The sequence below is a fragment of the Wyeomyia smithii genome, chromosome 2 (genome assembly GCF_029784165.1).
Source record: "Wyeomyia smithii strain HCP4-BCI-WySm-NY-G18 chromosome 2, ASM2978416v1, whole genome shotgun sequence".
Classification (NCBI taxonomy): domain Eukaryota; kingdom Metazoa; phylum Arthropoda; class Insecta; order Diptera; family Culicidae; genus Wyeomyia; species Wyeomyia smithii.
This window is the reverse complement of record NC_073695.1, coordinates 40,481,809-40,504,438: the sequence shown is the minus strand read 5'-3', so window position 1 is coordinate 40,504,438 and position 22,630 is coordinate 40,481,809. Positions and strand designations below refer to the sequence as shown.

General features: G+C 42.1%; 2 protein-coding genes across 5 annotated transcripts in view; both read left to right on the top strand.

Annotated features, from left to right (window-relative positions):
• Positions 1-1,628: 1,628 nt before the first annotated feature.
• On the top strand, positions 1,629-4,319 carry LOC129722002 (chromatin assembly factor 1 subunit B). Its single transcript, XM_055675169.1, has 4 exons — positions 1,629-1,899; positions 1,968-2,160; positions 2,229-2,742; positions 2,809-4,319. Exons 1-4 carry the CDS (start codon positions 1,765-1,767, stop codon positions 4,250-4,252), a joined length of 2,286 nt encoding a protein of 761 aa, XP_055531144.1. The 5' UTR covers positions 1,629-1,764; the 3' UTR covers positions 4,253-4,319.
• A 4,443-nt stretch (positions 4,320-8,762) lies between these two features.
• Positions 8,763-22,630, top strand: part of LOC129720750 (neurexin-4) — a 39,068-nt gene continuing 25,200 nt past the window's right edge. For all 4 annotated transcript variants that reach the window (XM_055672438.1, XM_055672436.1, XM_055672440.1 and 1 more), the window contains exon 1: positions 8,763-9,093. In XM_055672438.1, the coding sequence (XP_055528413.1) occupies positions 9,027-9,093 (67 nt within the window). In that variant the 5' untranslated portion in view covers positions 8,763-9,026. The remainder of the gene's footprint in view (positions 9,094-22,630) is intronic.

Genomic DNA, 22,630 nt, shown 5'->3' with positions numbered 1-22,630 from the left:
CCCTTCCATTTTCTGTCAAATTAACGTCAACGCAACGCAAAAGTATCCATTGTAATGCAATGCATTTATGTTTTTTTTGTTCCATCAAGCAAACTACTCGATGTTTTGTGCAATAAAAATTGTGGTGCCAGCACTAAATTAAAGTTCGAAGGTCGGCAAAGCAAAGCCTTGGTGCTACATTCCGATTCGTAACTCGACCTTCTGGTTATTATACACAGACTTCGCAGCTAACTTTTTAGTGTTCAAGATAATTGCGGGGCTAGCGCTACGATTCTACCGACACTAACAGTTTCTCCCGAGCCGAGACCGAACTATCGACGACTGGCTTGTTAGGCCAGCATTGTACCTCGAGACCATCTGGAAGATCAAGTTGTCAAATAACATGTAAAATTGATCCAGTGATCCAGCATTCACTAATGTTGTACGTAAACGTCATTGATGCCACCGGATTGGTTTCCTCTAGTAAAAAAGGACCGCCCGATAGGATTTTCTTTAGTTCATAGGGAATGGTCAAATTGTCCCCGTCCTGCCAAACGCTTTCGGACTTCGGTGCTCGTGCTCGAGTGATTAGCATCTTTTGTGCATTCTTGCTCGCTCTACTTTGCGAGACTATTATGATTAGCTGATTTTAGTTTGTTTTCAAACTTTGACAGCCATTGGTATGTTTATTCGGTCGCAACTTGGATACAAACCGGATCGAAAAGCGTGAAAAACAAATATTATACGATTGGTTGCTCTATTATCGAGAGTGCCAATCCTTTATACAACAATGAAAAATCACTTTTGATATTATTGCCGACATTAAAAGATTTCGTTTTCGGTTGAGTTTTGGTTTTGCAGCTTGAAAAACAAGCAGAGAAACGAAAACGTCACTTGTGAATGGGGTCCTAAAGTTTTAAACGATTTTCTGATTTTTATATATCAGCTGGAAGAGTGCAATTTTCTGTGCAAAACGTGATTTTAAAAAAAAGTTTATCATTTTTCTTTGATTTCAAAATGAAGGATAAAAATCTGCTCGAAATGCCTTAAACGACAGTTCTCTCATATACCGTACATGAGCGAAACGTCATCTAAGACAGCGGTTCTCAACCTGGGGTACGCGTACCTCTAGGGGTACGCGAGAGCCTCTAGGGGGTACGCGAAAGAAAAATCAGTAATGGCGGACAAAGCAATGTTTTTTTGTAATACTTCAGTTGTTGTTCAAACTTGCTCTCAAAACATGACTGTAGCAGTAAAACAAACTATAGTCCAATTTGAAACCTGGACTAGACTATCACAACGTGATCTACCACTGCATTTTCCCACTCTGCGAGAACAATAGAAGCCAGGAGGTACAATTAATTTGGAAAATATTGCCAAAGGGTACGCGGACAAAAAAAGGTTGAGAACCGCTGATCTAAGACCTTTCGAGCAGTTTTTTTATTCTTCATTTAAAAATCAAAGGAAAACGATAAACGTTTTTTTAAAACATCACGTTTTGCTCTGAAAACGCGGCTTTTTCAAATGATATATAAAAACCCTTATAACTTAAGGACCCAATTGCTTTATTATAGCACATGAGTACACCTAATCGTATATCACCTTGAATGTGTTTCCTCCACCAAATTTGTCGCAGTGTACCAATGTAAACGTCAAGTTTGCGCGCTCAAAACACTGGCACTGGTGAAATTCCGTGCAGCGCGTAACTACGGTTTTTAGTTTTCAATCAGTGATCTATTTTTGTTTTAATTTAAAAATTGTGTTTGCATCTTTTATCTGGTAGTGATGAAGTGCCAAATTCCTGAAATATCGTGGCACAATCGTGATCCAGTGCTGAGCGTTGACATACAACCAAAAGCGGCAACCGACAAGAGTGACTTCTACCGGCTGGCCTCCGGTGGCACGGATACCCATGTTTTGGTGAGTGATTTATTGTTTGCAGAAGATTTTTTTTGCTAACATTAGTACTCGCTTGGAATTTGCAACAGATTTGGTATATGACTCAGAATGCAGATTGTGGAACAATTTCACTGGATATTGTTGCCGATCTGGCTCGCCATCAACGAGCTGTTAATGCAGTGCGATGGTCTCCGAATGGAGAACTGCTAGCGTCTGGAGATGATGAAAGTGTTATCTTCATTTGGAAGCAGAAGGGCGAAACCGAGGTACTCAACATTGTCGGTATGTAGACTGTGAAACTCCGCTGAACAATTTAGATTTTATGGGATGGCAATCTCTATTTGATTTAGATGCAACCAATGAACAGGACAAAGAGATTTGGATCACATTGAAGATACTTCGTGGTCATATGGAGGATGTGTACGATCTGTGCTGGTCACCGAATTCGATGTACTTGGTCAGTGGCTCCGTGGACAACACGGCCATGGTTTGGGACGTCAACAAGGGTAAATCACAGCACATCTTTTCCGATCACAAAGGTTTTGTACAGGGTGTTGCTTGGGATCCGAAAAATCAGTACCTGGCCACACTTAGCACCGACCGGTATTTTCGGGTGTTTGATTTGCACTCGAAAAAAGTGCTAACCAGAAGCAACAAAAGTCTGCTGCCAGTGGGAAAGGATTCACCCTTGCACGGGCATACGATTCGCTTGTATCATGACGATACACTGCAGACTTTCTTTCGTCGCTTGAGTTTCAGTCCAGATGGAAATTTGATTGTTACACCGGCTGGTGTGGCGGAGATTCCCGGTGTCCCCAAACCACTCAATACGACCTATATTTACACAAGGAACTCTTTGCGACAGTAAGCTGTGAATTAAAAATTTGTGATGTTAAGTTTTTATTAATAACTTAAACCAAACAATTCTAGGCCTTCAATTACTCTACCATCACCCGATCAGTACACGGTAGCGGTTCGATTCTGCCCTCGCTATTTTAAGCTGCGACCTCACCCCGACAATAAACCGCCTGTAATACCCCTGCCGTACAGAATGATCTTTGCTATCGCTACCAAAAGTTCCGTTTACCTGTACGACACTCAACAGAAATCGCCATTTGCTTTGATATCAAACATACACTACACTCGCCTGACGGATTTGTCTTGGTCGGGAGATGGTAAAATTCTAATTGTTTCATCAACTGACGGTTTTTGTTCGCTGATATCGTTTACCGAGGCTGAATTAGGTGAGGTTCATGTGTTAGAGTCGACGGAAGAGTCGGCAGGAGTGGAGAAGGAAAAGACCCCTGTGAAAAAGGCAACTGCAGGCAGAAAAAAATCCAAGGATGGAAAAGATGACGATAAGGAAAAGAAGGATTCCAAGTTGGAACCTGTTATAGAAGAAACAGTCGTAGCAGCGGCGAAGGAAGTTGAGATTGAAAGCAAATCGAGCGCGGACTCACAAAAAGATGTAAAACCAGCACAACCTATCGCTTTTCGGCGAAAACCGAAGGATGAGACAGATAAAAAGGTGGATGAAACAGACAATAAGCCAAAGCCAATAGAAATTCGGCGTAAACCAAAACCGGATGAAAAAGAAGAAAAACCTGCCCAGCCGATCGCTGTAAAACGGAAGCCAAAAGAAAGTGAATCCTCCAGTGTTAGTCCAGAAACGAAAGACACTGAATCCCGAAAACGACCGCGATCCAACAGTGCCGAAAAGAATGGCCAACCTGAGGACGCCAGGTCATCCGTAGCAGTTCGCCGAATTGCACTGGAAAGCGGTGATTCGAAGGGAGGAATAATCGTTAAAGAAATCCCCCCCGTAAAAACACCAGACGAAAAGATTGTCCAACCAGCTAAGGAAATCATCATCGAGGCTGAGAAGATAATTAGCAGTGAGGAAAAATTTGAGAGTCCGTCTAAGACTAATCGTCCAGCGACTCCGATCGCTGTTCGGCGTCATCCACGAACGCCATCCTCTGGCGTTTCGGAACACTCGGATCGTGATTCATCCACTACCCCGAAACCGGCTGTGAAAAAAGCAGCAACCCCAATCGCTGTGCGGAGGCAACCACGCTGTTTGGCCCCGGAGCCAGAACGCCCCCGTACGGTTAAACCCTCCAGCATCGAAGAGGATGCTGTGGATACCTGGCCTATCGATCAACCTAAACCGGAGCTCAAATCCTGTGCTTCCTCTCATGCTGAATGTGAACAGACCCGAGATATAAAGCTGGTAGTTTCGGATGACGATGAAGATGACAAGGAGTCTGAGGAGGCAACCACAGCTCCCGCCGTGGTGACGACTCCCAAGACTCCCCGGCGGGTGGAGTTCCGCACCATTTCAACGCCGAAATCCAAGAAGAAGCTGCTATGAAAATTTCGGCGAATATCGCATTCTTTTCAAATATAAATATTTTTTTATTGAAAATATAGATTTTTTGTCGCTCTAATTTTGCGTTTTATTTTTGAAAATGTTCAAGGCCTGAGTGTGGATGTCAGAACATACCTAAATAAAATTACTCTAAACTGCATTTCTTCTCTGCCTCTTCTCGACAGAGTATGTCGATGCCAGCCTTGAAAGTAGCCCTGCCAGCCCAACGGAAACGGCTCATACGTCGAAAGAAGCGTGGTAAAGGCTTCAAACGGCATTTCAGTATAGCGAAAAGTATCGGAAGATTAGTCTGCTAAGGAAGCTGATGCGAATGGAGTTGGAGGGTTGTTTGTCCGTCGAAGAATACGAGGACGACATCCTCATGACCACTCAGAAGCTGCAGGATATCGGATTTATGCTCGACGATGATTGGCTGTCGTTGAACCTCATGATGGGTCTGTCCAAGAAGTACGAGCCAATGATAATGGGTATGGATGCATCCTGTATCAAGTGGACTGCCGCTTGGGTGAAATGAAAATTTTTCAGGACGTGACAATCGATGGTTGAGATGGTTCCGGTTACTCAAGCGGTGCATTAGTAACACAACTAAAGCTCACGAAGCCTACGCAAACAGACAAATCTGAAGACCAGTGTTACAAGAGCGAGAAGCTTGGACACTACGCTTCGGAATGCCAGCAGCGACATCAGAAAACCAAGATCCGAAAGGACGAAAAGGGACCCAGAAAAAGGAAGTCGACATTAATGGCGGTGAAACAGCCATGCAGTACATCAGAAGAGTGGATCCTCGATTCTGAAGCAGAAGATCACATGTACAGGCAGGAGAGCAATCCATCTATGTGGCGGCCGAGTTGGCGGTTGTAGCCATGGGCAATGTAGAAGTGGATCTCCAACGTCGTCGACCTCCAGGGGCTACCAAGTCACGTTCAATAGCCAGTCGTGTCAAGTGATGCTCGAGGATACCGGAGATGTCATTGCCACGGGACGTGAAACGGAAACTGAATCGATTTGGTCAAACGAGCGCATGTGTGGCGCTCCAGGCCACTGATCTAGAGCTGTGGCAAAGACGGTTAGGCCATTTGAATGTGGACATCGTCAAGCGACAATCCAGCATGGTGAAGGGAATGGACGTCCTGGAAGGCACAATGTCACCATGTGCTCGCTGCACAGAAGGCAAACATCAGAGATCATCATTCAAGTTCAAGTTCCAAAAGTACGAGAGCAACCGAAATTCTGGAGTTGGTCCATTCGGATGAGTTCGAACCAATGGAGCAATCGGCGGTTGGTGGCAGTAAGCATTTTGTCACCTTAATCGGCGATGCCAGCAGAATGGTATTCGCCTACTTCCTGAGGACCAAGGGAGAGGCTTTCAGTGTATTCCAGAAGGTCAAGGCGTACTCGGAGAGAAAAACAGGGAAGAAATTGAAGTGCCTTCAAACCGATAATGGCGTTAGTCCGCGAGCAGTTTGAAGGGGTCTACTACGAAAGGCTGAAACTCAAAAGGCACGAAAGGCAGAAAGCTACATAAGGCTGAAAAACACGGAAGGGTGAAACACAAAAGCTGAAAAATCATAAGGCTGAATATTCACAAAGTTCATTTCTAAAAATACACAACCTTTCGTTACTAACCCGTTTGGAGATTACCTCAAAGCGCATGGAATCCGTCAGGCACAGCGGGAGGGAGCGCAAACGTCCTGGCAAATATATTGATTTCCATGTGACGTACAGCATCCTTCCTCAGAATCTTGTCATAAACCGAACGAATGGTTCCAGCCCGGAGGTTTGGTCATCACCGCGCTCTTGTCACACTTGAAAGAAAAAGCTGTTGATCAGCAACACGATTCTGGACACAGTGACTGGGAGCGCCTAGATGACTTCCTTATAATTTCAAACGACCATCAGCTAATCTAAGAAGTCAAACAGCAACTCTGTTCCCACGAAACATATTCTCGGTCTCCGAGTCACCAGAGGCAACGGTGCAATTTCTATTGACCAGGAAGGTATATCGACGAGCTACTTGAAATGTTCAAAATGCAGGATTGCAACCCTATTTCAACTCCTCTCGACATTAATTAAAGACTGTCGAAGGAGATGTGTCCTAAAATTGAACAGAAGAGGGGAAGGATGAAGCATATACCATTCCGCGAGCTGATAGTAGGCCTTCGGTTCATAGCGCAATGCACGAGACCGGACATAAGTTATACGGTTAGCGTGATCAGAGCTTTTGCAGCAATCCAGTTCTTCACTATCTTCGGAACTCCAAGTTTTCCGAATACAGCGACGCAGATTGGAGTAACGATTCTGAGACGAGGCGTTCATTCAGTGGCTACGTTTTCATCCAATGTAGTGGGGCACTGGGGCAGTATCGTAGAGTTCCCGGAAGCAAACCACAGTCGCCTTAGTTCCCGGACGCAAACCACAGTCGCACAGGCCGTGTACATGGCGCTTTCAACAGTCACTCAGGAAGCAATCTGGCGGAAAGGATTCTTAGCCGAGCTTTGGGGTACTGAGCATCCCATCATCATCAAGTGCGACAATCAGAGTGCTATCAGTCTTGCGACAAAGAAATTGGCTATTCAGCAAGGACTAAGCACATTGTTTTTTTTTCTTCATTTATAATTTATTTGACACGGCACAAATACAATTTAATGTTTAACGGCGCCAATTATATCTGGAAGCTTACTTTCTAAAGTATCTTAATAACTAAAAGCAAATTTTTTATCCTCGCTGTCGACTACGAGCTGAAACTAAATCTAACTTAAAGCTAGAATGTTTTGCATTAAAAGCACTGATTTGTTGTTTGATGGTTTTCCATTGCCATAGGTAAGCAGCATATTGAATATGTTCCGCTGCTGGGCCAAGATATTACTGACCGGCATATTGGGTTGCCTCCCTCGGGCCTTGGGGGTATCGTGCGGGTCTGATTGCTGTTTCCGGATCCGGGGTCTTAACGTGTTCTTGTCGTTTGGTTGAAGCACATTGATATCAGGCATCATTTTGTGCGTGAGCATAGGTGGAGAAGAAAATAATCAAACTGGAACATGTCGCATTGGGGTGGGGCTTATTTTCAAAAATGTTCGCGGGACCTGTTTTCCCAGGCAAAAAGACCTCCTTGGGGTTCAATAAGCAACATATAAAAAATTGGTTGAATTTCATTAAGGTTTAGTGGTGGCGCAGAGGGCCTATAGGTCAAATTTTAAACGAAAGCAATTTTAAAATAAAACATATGCCTATATGGGTGAACAGTTTTGCGTTAAATCTTAAATTCAACCGTTTTTGAGATATTCGCAATTTCAGTGAAACTCTTGCAATCTCGGGGTATGTGTTTATAAGGAAATGCACAAGGTGCCTGTATAAGTTAACACGTCATGTTCTCGAATATATTCTCGCATTAGACAACATTGTTCCTCCGAAAAGAGTGCAAAAGAGAATGGAAAAAGGGAAACTGAAATTGCGAATATCTCAAAAACGGTTGAATTTAACGCAAAACGGACGAAATTTATGCCCAAAAAGGTTACAAAATCACCTGTTTACCTATATAGGCATAGGTTTTGTTTTAAAATTACTTTCGCTTAAAATTTGACCTATACTGCCGTGATATGACATTGTGACGTAGATTCAAGTGATCGGTTTTTCAGTACGGCCCAAAAACGAATGAATTTCTCGTCACTTTTGTATGGAAATGTGTGCCAACGTCACTTTGTTTTTTTGATTTCATGCAACGTACGGATAAGTTACAACGAAAAGGAAGATAATGATAGATAGGTATTCGAATAATGAACAAATTGGTATGAAAAACTCATATTCGGGAAAATGGCACTTACGTCACTTTGTCATCTCACGGCAGTATAGGCCCTCGGCGCCACCTCTAGACTTTAATGAAATTCAACCAATTTTTTATATGTTGCTTATAGAACCCAAAGGAGGTCTTTTTGCCTCGGAAAACAGGTAAAAACAGGAAAATTGACGTTTTTTTTTAATAAAAACGACTCATAATTGTGACTGACCCATAATTGTCTCAAGTGACTGTGTCTCAATCGCTTGAGGAAAGTTCATTACAATAATGATTTTTTACAGTCTACGCAACGGATAAATACCCGATATAATCTATAAGGTCTAAACCGCGGTAATTCTCAAATTCACTTAAATGGCGCGTAATAGACCGCGATACTGCGCTGAACAACATTGCAAATCGATAAAATTTTAAAAATATATTTATTCTGGGAAATGTTTTTTGAGAATCCGGAACATCTGGTACATCTAACCCTAATATATTTATTATATGAACGTCACAATGTGCCGTGCAAAGTTTAAAAATATTCATTAAAATTATTAACCTTGTTCATCTGAAATAATGGCAGCCCTGAACGCAGGAGTCACACGCTCTCTTCGCCCGTTACTCGCACTTACCAACACATTCGTACATTCATTGAAAATTTACTACAGAGCTGAAGCAGACAAGCTCCTCTTTTTATGCCATTCAGTTTGAGTTGGAACGTCGCGACGGTTAGTGGTTTTTTGGAGTAACGGAGGTTTCGTGTAGTTTGCTTCACCGTTTCCGAACTGACACATTCCATAGACTACCAACAAGCGAGTGTGAGTGCGTTCGTGTGTACTTTACAGTGTCGGTGTTCGTGGCATCAGCAGCAACAACCGAGCGCTGTGCGCTGTATTTTTAATTTCAAAGTTGCTTCTGAGCAAAAGTTTGGCCGCAAATTTCCAACCCAATGTGCACCGTTTAGTTCGGAGACCACCTGAAATGCATCTAGTGATCGGATTCCTGTGGGCGCTGGCCGTCAACGCCGGGATAGTACCAGCGGTCGCAGGTTAGAATCTCACTTTACTGGTGAAATCGGGCGGACCCCAAGCCCTGCCCTATATGAGAGTGTCTGCTGCTACGTTGGTGGCAGTTCTGTGTCTATTTTCGCAAAAGTTTTAGCGTTTTATTTTAGATAAAGGCACGGCAGGGGAAGCAACGGCTTTGTTTGTAAATATTCTTATCTGATAAGAAGGTTGACGGGCAGTCGAGCGTCTTTTCTTATACCTGCTCGCGTGACTTAAGCGTGCCACGGCGGGATGGGCGTGTTTCACTACGCCTAATCATCAATGAACGAGGCTAGGTAGCAGCAGTTGGTAAACACCTTGCCTTTAGTGTGGAGTTAAGTAACTTTGTCGGTATGGGTTACCAAAGTAGCGACACAAAGACTGACACCTATTTTTGTCACAGAGGTTAATCCTGGAAAAATGTTTATAATTATGATGTGTATGTTTCGAAAACTGCTGAAAGTAAAAAAAATGCTAAAAGTAAATACGAGGAACGATGAATGAGTCAACCTGCCACTGCTGGTAATAGAGGTAGTAGAAGCCGCCAGACGTGCCACTCCTCAGCAGTGGTATGACAGTGAAAGATGTCCATAGTTAATGGTATCTTAATGGTCTTGACCAGGCAGCCGCACTCTTAATGTTTTGCACGTGGCGGTTCCGCTGTCTAGTCTCCGGCAAAAACACCGGATGAGCAGAAAATCTGCGCACTGGGGATGCCCGGTAGTCACCTCTTGGTACATGGATGCTGAATGCCGGTTCTATATATGCGAGTGCTTTAATAGTTTCTCGGTGCTGTATGTGTATCGGTCTTTATGTAACGGCAGAGTTTTCCGGTACGGAAAATCGATAACAACAACCTACTGCTAGATTTTTGAGAAGCATGGTTCTCCATCCTGATTCTGGCTGCTGCTGGTCAAGTTCAAATAGGATGACTTTCAGGATTGGAACGTGCACCGGCGTGGCGAAAAGAAAAAATCAGTTTAACTATCATATTCATTGCTACTGGATGATGCAGAAAACGCTTAAGTGCCAAGTTGTGACATAGGACTGCGTCTAACTCTAAGATTGGAAAGAATCATCACCTTTCTTGTCCCAATCAAATCATATTTCATATGATTTGTATGGTACCGTCATTGTCAGAATTAATAGCATAGACTAAGGTGGCTTCTTAAAAGTGAACGATTTTCTTTTTTTCTTTAAGTTTTTGCTATTTTTTAACTTTTACTGCCTTACACTTCTCCCTCAAGATTTCTGTTCTGCAATTTCTCCCCTCAAAAAATAAATTATTTGACATTAGTCCGCAAAGTAAACAAATTAACCAACAGCACAAATTGCCGCCGAATGTTCGCACCGTGAAAACACATTTCTAAATTAAATATCCTGTCTCCGCCCGGCTGCGGAAGCAGGAAAAACAAACGAACACAAAGTGCTACCGAGGTGCTAACAAGCATTGGGGGAATATATGCAGACGGACAAATGGGCCGATGCTTATTTCTATGTGGAACTATTGATATCGGTTTCTAACGCTAGGGAAAACTTGGCAAAATTTTACTGTATATCGAAAGCTTTCAAAATACCATACGTCACATACCATCCCTTGGACTAGTCTCTGGTCGACAGAACACAGATAGGATTAAGTTACACCACTCACGCAACCACTGGAATTCCAAAGCCCTAAAGGAAGTACTAAAATGGTTAAAATTTACCCAGTTACATCAAGTGACATCTCAATCACAGTGTGAGCAAGCAGTGTAATAAGCAGGAAATTTCCAAAATGTTTCTGTGCTCTATCGGAAATCTTGATTGAATCTTTTGCGACAGCAATAGGGTGAATCCTTATGAAAGGAAGCTGACCATTTAATAGCTTGCTGTTTATTAGAGTCAGTAACATTTAGCCTCTTTGCTACTGTTCTAATGTACAGATGGATGACCGTTGCACTATTGATGCTTCCGCGTCGTCCCGAATCAATTAATTGCCATCCGCAGAAGAAACTACAACCGAGTCGAACAGTCCGATCCCATTCTAAGCTCTTCAACAAACCCCCTGTATTGTATGTGTCGATTTTGTTTATGAGGACATCGTCAAAGAGAGGGGTGGAAAGCAAAGCCAATAAAAATCACAATATTTTAAATCTGCACCCTTTTAGTTAGTGGATTTTTTTCTTGTTTCGTTTCGTTACTGCTTAGCCAAGCACATCGCTACTGCTCGAACGTGCCAAGGACAAGCCAGCAAAACGGAACTGAGGTAGTGAGGACAGTTTTCCCCGTCAACAAGCGGACAAAAACGTGGTACCATGCTTGTGAATACGGTCATTCATTTCTTTTTCGCAGCTTCAGGCCTGGTGCATTATGGATGCATGTATAGGGCAGTTTTCTAGTCCAGGTGAAGTCGAACAGAGGGCGCGCGTTCTTGAGTTTTAGCAGCAGTCAGTTTACCGATGGTGATATGAATTGAAAATCATTGACATTGAAAAGTTGTGTTTGAAGAGAGGGAAATCTTAGAGTAAGGTGATATTCTTCTTACTCGCACAGTGAAAACCACACCGGGCCACCAGCCTTCCGACGGTTGCGGTTTGTTTGCAGTTGTTTTTCATTTTTATCCCCTAGCTGTCGTAAGAAAACACGAAACGAAAGGCATTCGTTCAGGTACCAAGCGGGAAGGTTGTTTGTCTGAAGGTGAAGATGGAATTTTTAATTTTTAACTGCTCAGAAGATAAGTGGTATCTCATGAGTGCCTATGCAGTTTTTTTTGACACATTCTTAGATAGGATTTCCTCAAATATCGAATTCGGCTTGTCGAGGTATTTTAATTTTTTTTTTTACTTCTTAATGACAAAAACAAAATGCTTTACGCAGATTGCATGAATCGGAAGAACCTGTGAGCACTGACGTACGTTACATTTTCACATGAGCATTTTTCTTGAAACAAAGTGCGAAATTATTACCTGCTGAGGTAGTGACGTTTTCCAGGCGTCCCGAAACAGTGACAGATTGGGAACGTTTGAATGAGTACTGACTGGGAAGAAATGAATCTGTTATTGAAGATAAAATATGGTTTATCGAAAAAGCTAGTAGAGCTTAAGATAGCATGGTTTACAGCGGAATATGTTCTGGAGAAATACTAACATAACGTAGGAGCTCCGTAGCCGCAAGGTTACAGAGTCCGGTTTGGTAAGAATCAGGCCATTTGCTTGTCAAAGGACTTTAAAAATGGGTTTATTTTCAGGCTCCCCAGCACGTACCTTTCCTTCAATCTGGATTCTACAGTACCCCTGTTGACTCTCCTCCTAACAAAAATAAGCCCCTATTATAATAAAACTGGTGTGAGTAACATATGAAAGTTCTCTCCAAGGAATTGTAACTAGGCGATATTGTTAGGATGAACAGAGGCAGTAAGCTTGAATGGAAAGGTAATTACACACAAGCACTGATATGAATGATAAGCGTATCACTTACTTCAATAGTGTTGCTGCTAATAATATGAAGTGCGGAGTACAGAAGTACAGCTAGGCAATATCACAACAGATCTAAGCTCTGGTCGCAGTGATGAGTCCACACAGAAAAAAAAACAAATCGTTGAAAAATTGTTCTCAGCTAATTGAAAAAAAAAGCTCCGCGGCCCCTTTCGCTAAACACAGTAGGCTCTGCGACCCCCTTTGCAAAGCACAAAGAGCTTCGCGGCCCCCCAAAAGAATTTCAGATACAAATTTTACAATACGAGCCTGCGTTTTTCAGTTTCATATCGTCCTGCGAGTCTAATTTGTTTCACATCTCGGTCCTAATTCGCAGAAGAGTTGAAAATCTGCTTTCACAGAAATATCTTGAAAAAAAATTTTAAATACCTGTCAAATTTACCAAGAGCTTCGTGGCCCCCCTAGATGAGCCTCGCGGCCCCCTTGCCGGCCGCGGACCCCCGGTTGGGAACCACTGCTTTAGACTAATGTGAAATAGCCTCATCTCCCTAGCTGGTCTCGAGGTACGATGTTGGCCTAACAAGCCAGTCGTCGTAGGTTCGAGTCTTGTCTCGGGAGAGACTGTTAGTGTCAGTAGGATCGTAGCGCTAGCCACGCAATTGTCCTGTACACTTAACGGTTGGCTGCGAAGTCTGTGTATAGTAAACAGAAGGTCAAGTTCCGAATCGGAATGTAGCTTTGCTTTTTTTTTTTTAAATAGCCTCATGATTATTAGAAGTAATTTTTTTAGACTTATAAGGTTAAAATGATCAATTGAGATTTAGGAGCATTTTCACTTTTTCAAAATAAGTAAGCTTTTCTGCAGAATAATGACTGTGCATCCTGGAGGTATATCAGGAAGATCTGCAGTGAAATGTTGCACAATCCAGGAACCAGGATCGAACCTTGAGGCACATCTGCTCTGACAGAAAATCTATCAGATTTTAAATTCTGATAGACAACCTGCAACATTCATTTAGTGAGCAACTGAAATCCTCGAAAGGTTGTGGCTCAGATGGAATTCCGACGCTTATCTTGAAACGTTACCTTGGCCCGCTTGCAACACAGTTAACAGCTGTTTTCGAACTATCATTATCATCCGGCGTTTTCCTACTTGTTGCAAAGATTCTTTGGTTTTTCCTGTACATAAGAAAGGATGTAAGCGAACGGTTGAAAATATCGCGGTATAGGTGCATTGAATGCCACTTCTAAGCTTTTTGAGATTATTGTTCTTGAAACATTATTTCAAAGGCACTCGCATAGCATTTCGTCGGATTTTTGCCTAAGAGTTTCACTACGACTAGTGGCGCAGTGTAACCGGATGCCACCCGGGACGGGGTTTTACTCTATTCCCTCCTGGGTATCACCCCCACCAGGTTGCAGTGAAATTATTTTGTTATCAAAAATTGTAAGAGTTAGTGCTGACTGCCGTTCGTTTTCAATTGCACTAAATATATCCATTTTTGAAAATTGGTTGAGATTATACTCTTAGGAGTAATCGGAATATATACAGTTTCGTAAGCTGTCAGTGGTCACGCACACGCCAAACGCAAGTTACTAAAATTGTCTTCTTTCCTAGCAAACTATGAGCCTGAAGTACACCAAAGTTTGTTATATTTTTGTGTGTAGCAACGCAAACATGCAACGCAACACAAGTTACAATTGGTGCATTTAGTCCTCTTCACACCTCCTCTTGCCTGATACGGACCCATTGAAGCGTGAGGAAATCAAAGTGAACTGAGTCTTAACTTTTTTAGGCCCACGTGTTATTATTCGCACATGGCTAAATGTTTTGATCCAGTTGCATCGACAAAAACCGCCAAAATAATAATGTTTCGCTCAAGAAAGAGGAAGATGATTTCGGGATGTGAAAGGAACGTAGTGTCATAAATATTCAGCACGTCACAAAGATTTGATATTAACCAAACCACTATTTGTTGATTATGAACGTCAATCTATAGTTACATTATCAATTAGTCCTGCAACATCATACAGCTTCATCAAAATTAGGTTATTGAGTGACGGCACAAGACAGTGCCCGACTATGAAAAAGTCAAGTACATCATGGGTTCTTTGAAACTAGACCAAAATACTGTACATATTGTGCTCCAACGTAATCTTTCAACTATACTCCGACGTTTAAACTGCACGGATAAAGTGACAATTCACTTGCATGAAAATGTCACCAGTCAATAACGACATTCAATCATAAGATATTATGTCATTGCTTTATAAATATAGATACAGAATAAGATTACACTATTTGTCATTATTTTGAAACATTAAGTCTAATTTGATCACCGGTTTTTATTTAAGATGTTCGGCGTTCAACCACATAGGTGCTGTCCTACAAATTCGCTGAATATATTCAACAGTAGGCAAACCTCTTCATCAACCATGCATTTGTTGATTTGTTTTGAACAACAAAAACAAATTCCGAAATCGGCGTAATAAAACCGCTAAATTCCGAAAAAAATAAAATCGAAAAAGAATAAACAGCAGTGTTATTTACACTGAATATCAAGGAAAAATATGAAACGTTTAGGCCAAATCAGTGAATATTCAGTAATTGGATTAAGTAAACTCATCGGACACTCTAAATAAGCGATTTGAAAACTAACATACCGCGACTTTTTTGAAAAATCTGCGTAAAACCCGCGGCGTAAAATCTGGAATCCGCGTACAAAAACGCGTAAATTCCGAAATCCGCGTGAAAAAGTTCTTAGTGTGGTTCCCATTAACACCCTTATACGCATTTAAGGCTTGCACCACACATTTCAGGTTAACACCAGGAACAAAGTCTCTATGATGGAACGCGGAGGACAGACTCTTTATGCGCGAAATTGATCATGTATGAGGTTTTATAGGAGTATCTTAGAGTGATTAGATCTACCCAATAATGATTAGGAGACGTCAGTATCCAGTTATTCTAGGCTTTGCTGTGACTATTAAAAAGTACGGAGGCAAATTTTTTCACGTGTGAATGTTTTCTGTAGTAGTTCGGTATTTTCTCATGGGCAACTATTTTGCAAACTGTTACTATTTTCTCAATTCCATTCGTTTTTATTTGTTTTGTAAGTTTTACTTGAAACGTAACATCATACAATTGATAAATTGGACTTTCAAACAATCGAACATTATTTTGTTCAATTCAATAAAGGAACACTTTTGCGTACTGGTTTCGGATAGAGCTTTTCGAAAGAAATTCGGTAATTGTGTCCTAATGGAACACACTTAATAAAAAAAACCGTTCGGTAATATTTTTTACAACAGTCCATCGGTAAAGTGTAATAATACCGGTGTTCCGGTAAAAAAGCATTAGATTAACGAGTGTTCTGTAATATCTGCAAGTTTTACCATAATTTCGTTAATTTTTACCGAAATATTTGCATAATTTTACATTCACGGAAATCTGTATAACTTTTTTCCGAACAATCTGTGAAACTGTCAATCTTAAATGTGGCGGCCATTTTTCTCATACGTGCAACCGTGCAAGATGCGAATGTATCAAGAGAAAATATTCAGCATCATTCGTTGTTTTGCTTTCGTCTCGATTAGACGCAAATTGTTTATCTCCGTTTGAGTTCGCAAAATAACAATACACGAGTTATCGTACGGGTGTTTTTTTGTCGATTAGTTCTCGTGCTGCGCAATAACAATAGACTGTTATATATCGGCAGAAACATCTGCACACTGGTAGGGGCAGGCTACCCCGCCAGTGATTCGATACGCAGCTGATATATCAGCAAGAATAATTCTCCCGCACCGCTGTTACCCCGCTAGCAGCACGGACCATCATACGATCGAGCGAGTGGAAGTCAACTACAAGTGGCATCTACAAGGTCGCGTGTAGGACACGGCCACTGTGTCTCAACACGAAGCTGGATCGTCATTGTTTGTTCTGCGGAGACGCTCGATTAATCCTACTATCAGCCGTGAGGTCGTGACTTAGACGTTCGGTGAAGTATTACCTTTAGAATTTTTACTATTATTATCAATATTATTACTATGTTATAATATTATTATTAATATTATTATTGATATTATTATTGTTATTATTAATACTATTACTATAATTATTATTATTATTATTATTATTACTATTGTTATTAGTATTAGTATTACTGTCTTTTTTTTTATTTGATCCATTGTAGATTGAAAAATTGTTTTTAAAATTTAACATCAACTACTTGAACCCCCCCCCATATTCGAATATTTATCGTTTGTGTGCGGTAGAGCGTAACGCTCCCGCAAAATGGACGACATGCAGGTGCAACTTTTCCTGGAGGTGGAAACAAACGGGGAAGAAATTGAAATTTCTCCCATCAGCACACCCCTACCTTCCCCTGTGCCCTCCCCTTTGCCAATTCCTGTACCAAGAGTACCGGAAGTACGGGTAAAAGCTTACCCAGATGCCGCTGGCGGTCCCTACGTTGTTTTTTTCCGGCCCATAAAGAAGCCATTGAATATTATCCAAATTGGCAAAGACCTGGCAAAACATTTTTCGGCCGTAACCGAGATTACGAAGGTGAGGCCGAACAAACTGCGAGTTGTCGTGAGTAGCTTGAAGCAAGCAAACGAAATTGCTGGCTACGAGCTCTTCACGAGAGAGTATCGCGTGTACATCCCTGCCAAGGATGTAGAAATCGACGGTGTGGTTACCGAGGGGAATCTCACTGTCGATGACATTTTGCGTCATGGAGTTGGCTGCTTTAAAAACCCCTTGATGCAAAGTGTAAAGATACTGGATTGCAAGCAATTGCATTCAGTATCCATCGAAGGAGGGAAGAAGAAATTCCTCCCTTCGGATTCCTTCCGAGTAACATTCGCCGGATCCGCGCTGCCGAACTACGTCCGCTTGGACAGGGTTCGTCTACCTGTACGCCTGTTCGTACCGCGGGTCATGCATTGCCAAAACTGTAAGCAGTTAGGTCACACAGCCACCTACTGCTGCAACAAGGCACGCTGTAGCAAGTGCGGAGGCAATCATGCTGAGAACGCTTGCAGTGGGGATACTGAAAAGTGTCTTTATTGCGAGGGAACTCGGCATGACCTTCCGGCATGTCCCGCGTACAAACAGCGCGAGGAAAAAATTAAGCGTTCCCTTAAGGAACGATCAAAGCGCTCTTTTGCAGAAATGCTTAAGAGGGCTGAGCCACCCTCGACAGGAAACATCTTTTCCTATTTGCCAACCGATGAGGGTACATCTGACGATCCCGTCGAAGGGTGTTCCTATGCCTTGCCAGAGGGATCTAGGAAGAGGAGAATGCTCAACTCTCCTAATCTTTCTCGTAAAGGTCGTAAGATAACCCCTAGCGGAATGACCAATAAGACAACACAAAAAGGAAGTGGTGAAGAAAAACCGAAGCAAGTACCCCCCGGTTTTAATTTCAAATCAAACCAGGAGTACCCACCGCTTCCTGGGGCACCAAAAACCCCTCGGGCACCCATTTCTCGATCAGAAGACATAAAAGAAACAGGGTTCATAAAATTCTCTGATATTGTGGACTGGATATTTAAAACATTCAACATACCAGATCCCCTTCAAAACATTCTTCTTGCCCTTCTCCCAACAGTGAAAACCTTTTTGAAGCAACTCACAGCAACTTGGCCCCTCATTTCAGCTATCGTATCTTTCGATGACTAATTCGTTGAAAGAGGTTAGGAATTTTGTCACTGTGTTACAGTGGAACTGCAGAAGTATCATCCCCAAATTTGATTTATTTTCACATTTGATAAACACATACAATTGTGATGCGTTCGCGCTTTGTGAAACTTTTCTCAATTCAAATGACCAACTTAATTTCCACGATTTTAACATCATTCGTCGAGATCGAGACTCACACGGTGGAGGGGTACTTTTAGGGATCAAAAAGTGCTATTCTTTTTTCAGAATTGACCTCCCCTCGATCTCGAATATTGAAGTTGTTGCCATTCAAACGAATATGAATGGAAAAGACCTTTGCCTTGTTTCGTTATATATTCCCCCATCCGCGCGGATTGAACAGAAGCAACTCCTTGATATAGCAGAATTGCTTCCCGCACCTTTTTTGATTTTGGGAGATTTTAACTCTCACTGTTCGCTATGGGGGTCGCTGTACGACGACAACCGATCTTCTTTAATCTGTAACTTGATCGACGACTTCAATATGACAGTTTTGAATACTGGGGAAGCGACACGCGTACCTAATCCTCCGGCACGTGAAAGCGTGCTTGACCTATCCCTCTGCTCGACATCACTAGCGTTAGATTGCCAGTGGAAAGTAATCAACGATCCCCACGGTAGTGATCATCTTCCAATCGTTATATCAATTGCTAATGGTTCAACTCCCCCGAACCCAATCAATATTTCCTACGACCTTACACGTAATATTGATTGGAAGCGTTATGAGTCTATTATAGCGGAATCTATCGAGACTCACGAGGAACTTCCTCCGGAGGAAGAATACGCGTTCTTAGCTGGCTTGATAATCGACGCCGCGACGCAAGCTCAGACGAAACCGATACCCGGGGTAACGATTAGACAACGCCCTCCCAACAAATGGTGGGACAAAGAGTGCTCTGAGCTGTACGCGCGAAGGTCCGCGGCGTATAAGGACTACCGGGAGTACGGCACTGTCAACCTACTACGAAAGTACGAGGCACTGGGCAGGCAGATGAAGAGCTTAGTAAAGGCGAAAAAACGCGGGTACTGGCGGCGGTTCGTAAACGCGTTGTCGAAGGAAACAGCGATGAGCACTCTTTGGGATACCGCCAGGCGCATGCGGAACCGTGACGTTTCGAATGAGAGTGAGGAGTATTCAGATCGCTGGATACTCGATTTTGCCAAAAAGGTCTGTCCGGACTCTGTACCGGAACAGAAAACCTTTCGCGACGCGTTTATAGTAACTACGGAAGAGCCTCCATTTTCGATGTTGGAATTTTCAATGGCTCTCCTGTCGTGCAACAATAAGGCTCCAGGGTTAGATAGAATAAAATTCAACCTGTTGAAGAATCTACCCGACTCTGCAAAAAGACGCTTGTTGGACTTGTTCAACAAGTTTCTTGAGCTAAATATTGTTCCGCATGACTGGAGGGAGGTAAAAGTCATTGCTATTCGGAAACCCGGGAAACCTGCCTCTGATCACAATTCATATAGGCCGATTGCAATGCTCTCTTGCCTCCGGAAATTAATGGAGAAAATGATCCTCTTACGGTTAGACAAATGGGTCGAAACAAACGGTTTACTTTCAGATACTCAATTTGGCTTTCGCCGGGGCAAAGGGACGAACGATTGCCTAGCGTTGCTTTCTACTGAAATTCAACTCGCATTTGCTCGAAAAGAGCAAATGGCTTCTGCGTTCTTGGATATTAAGGGGGCTTTTGACTCTGTCTCTGTAGAAGTTTTAAGCGCGAAACTTCATTCGCAGGGACTTTCACTAAAATTGAATAACTTTTTGCTCAATCTGTTGTCAGAAAAGCATATGTATTTCTCACATGGCGATTCGACAACTTCCCGAATTAGTTACATGGGCCTTCCCCAGGGCTCATGTTTAAGTCCTCTCTTATATAATTTTTACGTCAATGACATCGATGAATGTCTTGCAAATTCATGCACGCTAAGGCAACTTGCAGACGATAGCGTTGTATCCATTACTGGTAGCGAGGCTAGCGATCTGCAAGGACCATTGCAAGATACCTTAGACAATTTGTCTGAATGGGCTCTTAAGCTGGGTATCGAATTCTCTCCGGAGAAAACTGAGTTGGTCGTTTTTTCTAGGAAGCATAACCCAGCTCAGCTGCAGCTCCTACTAACGGGTAAAACGATCTCTCAGGTTTTAGTCGCTAAATATCTCGGGGTCTGGTTCGACTCTAAATGCACCTGGGCTTGTCATATTAGGTATCTGACACGAAAATGCCAACAGAGGATTAATTTTCTTCGTACGATTACCGGAACCTGGTGGGGAGCCCACCCAGGAGACCTTCTAAGGCTTTACCAAACAACGATATTGTCAGTTCTTGAGTACGGCTGTTTCTGCTTCCGCTCCGCCGCGAACACGCACATTATAAAATTAGAGAGAATACAATATCGTTGTTTGCGTATTGCCTTGGGTTGCATGCAGTCGACCCATACGATGAGTCTTGAAGTGTTAGCGGGTATTCTTCCGTTGAAACATCGTTTTTGGAATCTCTCTTACCGGTTGCTAATTCGATGCACAGTTAGGAACCCATTAGTAATTGAAAATTTCGAGAGGTTGGTCGACCTTCAATTTCAATCCAGATTTATGACTTTATATTTTGACTATATGGCTCAAGATATTAATCCTTCTTCATACGATTCCTCCAATGTCGCACTTTTAGATACTTCTAATAATGCTATATTTTTCGACACCACCATGAAACAAGACATTTCTGGTATCCCGGATCAATTGCGACCCCAAGAGATCCCTAAGATTTTTTCGAATAAGTTCAAACATGTTAGTTATGATAAAAGGTTTTACACTGACGGATCTAATCTAGATGAGTCCACTGGCTTCGGTGTTTTCCACGAAAATTTTACCGCTTCCTACAAACTCGATGCTCCTGCTTCCGTGTACGTCGCAGAACTTGCTGCTATTCAGTACTCTCTTGGAATCATCGAAACCCTACCCACAGACCACTACTTCATCTTCACAGACAGTCTCAGTGCCATTGAGGCTCTGCGATCGATGAAGCCTGTGAAGCACACCCCGTATTTCCTGGGGAAAATACGGTGGTTTTTAAGTGCTTTAACAGATAAAAATTACCGGGTTACCTTAGCGTGGGTCCCTTCTCATTGCTCGATTCCGGGTAACGAAAAGGCTGACTCTTTAGCTAAGGTGGGTGCTATTGATGGCGATATTTATGAAAGACCAATTGCTTATGATGAATTTTATAGCATTTTGCGTCAGAGAACACTCAACAGTTGGCAATCATCATGGAACTCAGATGAACTGGGACGGTGGCTACATTCCATTTTTCCTAAGGTATCGACGAAAGCATGGTTCAAGGGGTTGGATGTAGGTCGGGACTTCATTCGCGTGATGTCTAGACTTATGTCCAATCACTACACGTTAAACACGCATCTCTTTCGTATAGGGCTTGTAGACAGTAATCACTGCGTTTGTGGCGATGGCTACCATGACATCGAGCATGTTGTTTGGTCGTGTACCGAATACTGTGGTGTTAGGTCCGAGCTTATAGATTCCCTTCGGGCCCGAGGAAAACAACCGAACGTACCCGTTAGAGACATTCTGGGAAGCGGTGATCTCCAGTACATGACACAGTTATACTGCTTTCTGAAAAACGCTGACATTAAAATTTAAAATTTTCTTTGTCTATTTGTCAGATTAAGGATACAAATATGCTATGCTGAAGACACGGAAACGAAGAGCCCGCAACCATGCTTACACAAATATTTTGAACCCACAACAAACAAGAATACAATTGCTCTACCAGTTGAAAAACAAAGTTCCAAAATAGTTTTAAGTCAAAATTGTATCTCCCCTCCTCTCACCTTAAATCCCCACTAGCTCGTAGTCGGCCGCGAGAATAAAGAAAAGGCCTCCCTCTTTTCCCTGCTAACGTAGAATTAAAACGAATTGTACTTGGCTCAGTAAAACAGAAAATGTATCGTGCCGTGTCAAATAAACTAATTTAAAACTAAAATATTCAGCAGGAAATATTATATTAGTTAATTTGGTTTTAATTGCTGTCGAGTGTGAACATAATATGGAAAGTGTTTACCTTAGGTAAAAAGTTATACCTTAGGTAAAAAAAGCATGGGAGAAACTTCATATAAAACTTTTTTAATTTTCTGTTCATTAAACTTTCGAGGATTAAACTCTCAAGAAGTGCCTTACGCTCTATTTTAAAGAATATATCATAAAATAACTTTGTAACTCTGTTTACCAGCTGAATATCCGAAATCCGTTGTTTCTTCGAATCAATAAAATAAATTTTTTATCAATTCGAAGAAAAAAAAAACATTTTACATCAATCCGGTATTTTTTTACCGGTGCGGTCGGTATTTTTTTTTTTTTCTTAAACATTTTTACAGGTTCTTCCGGTAAAACTAACAGGCTGTTCG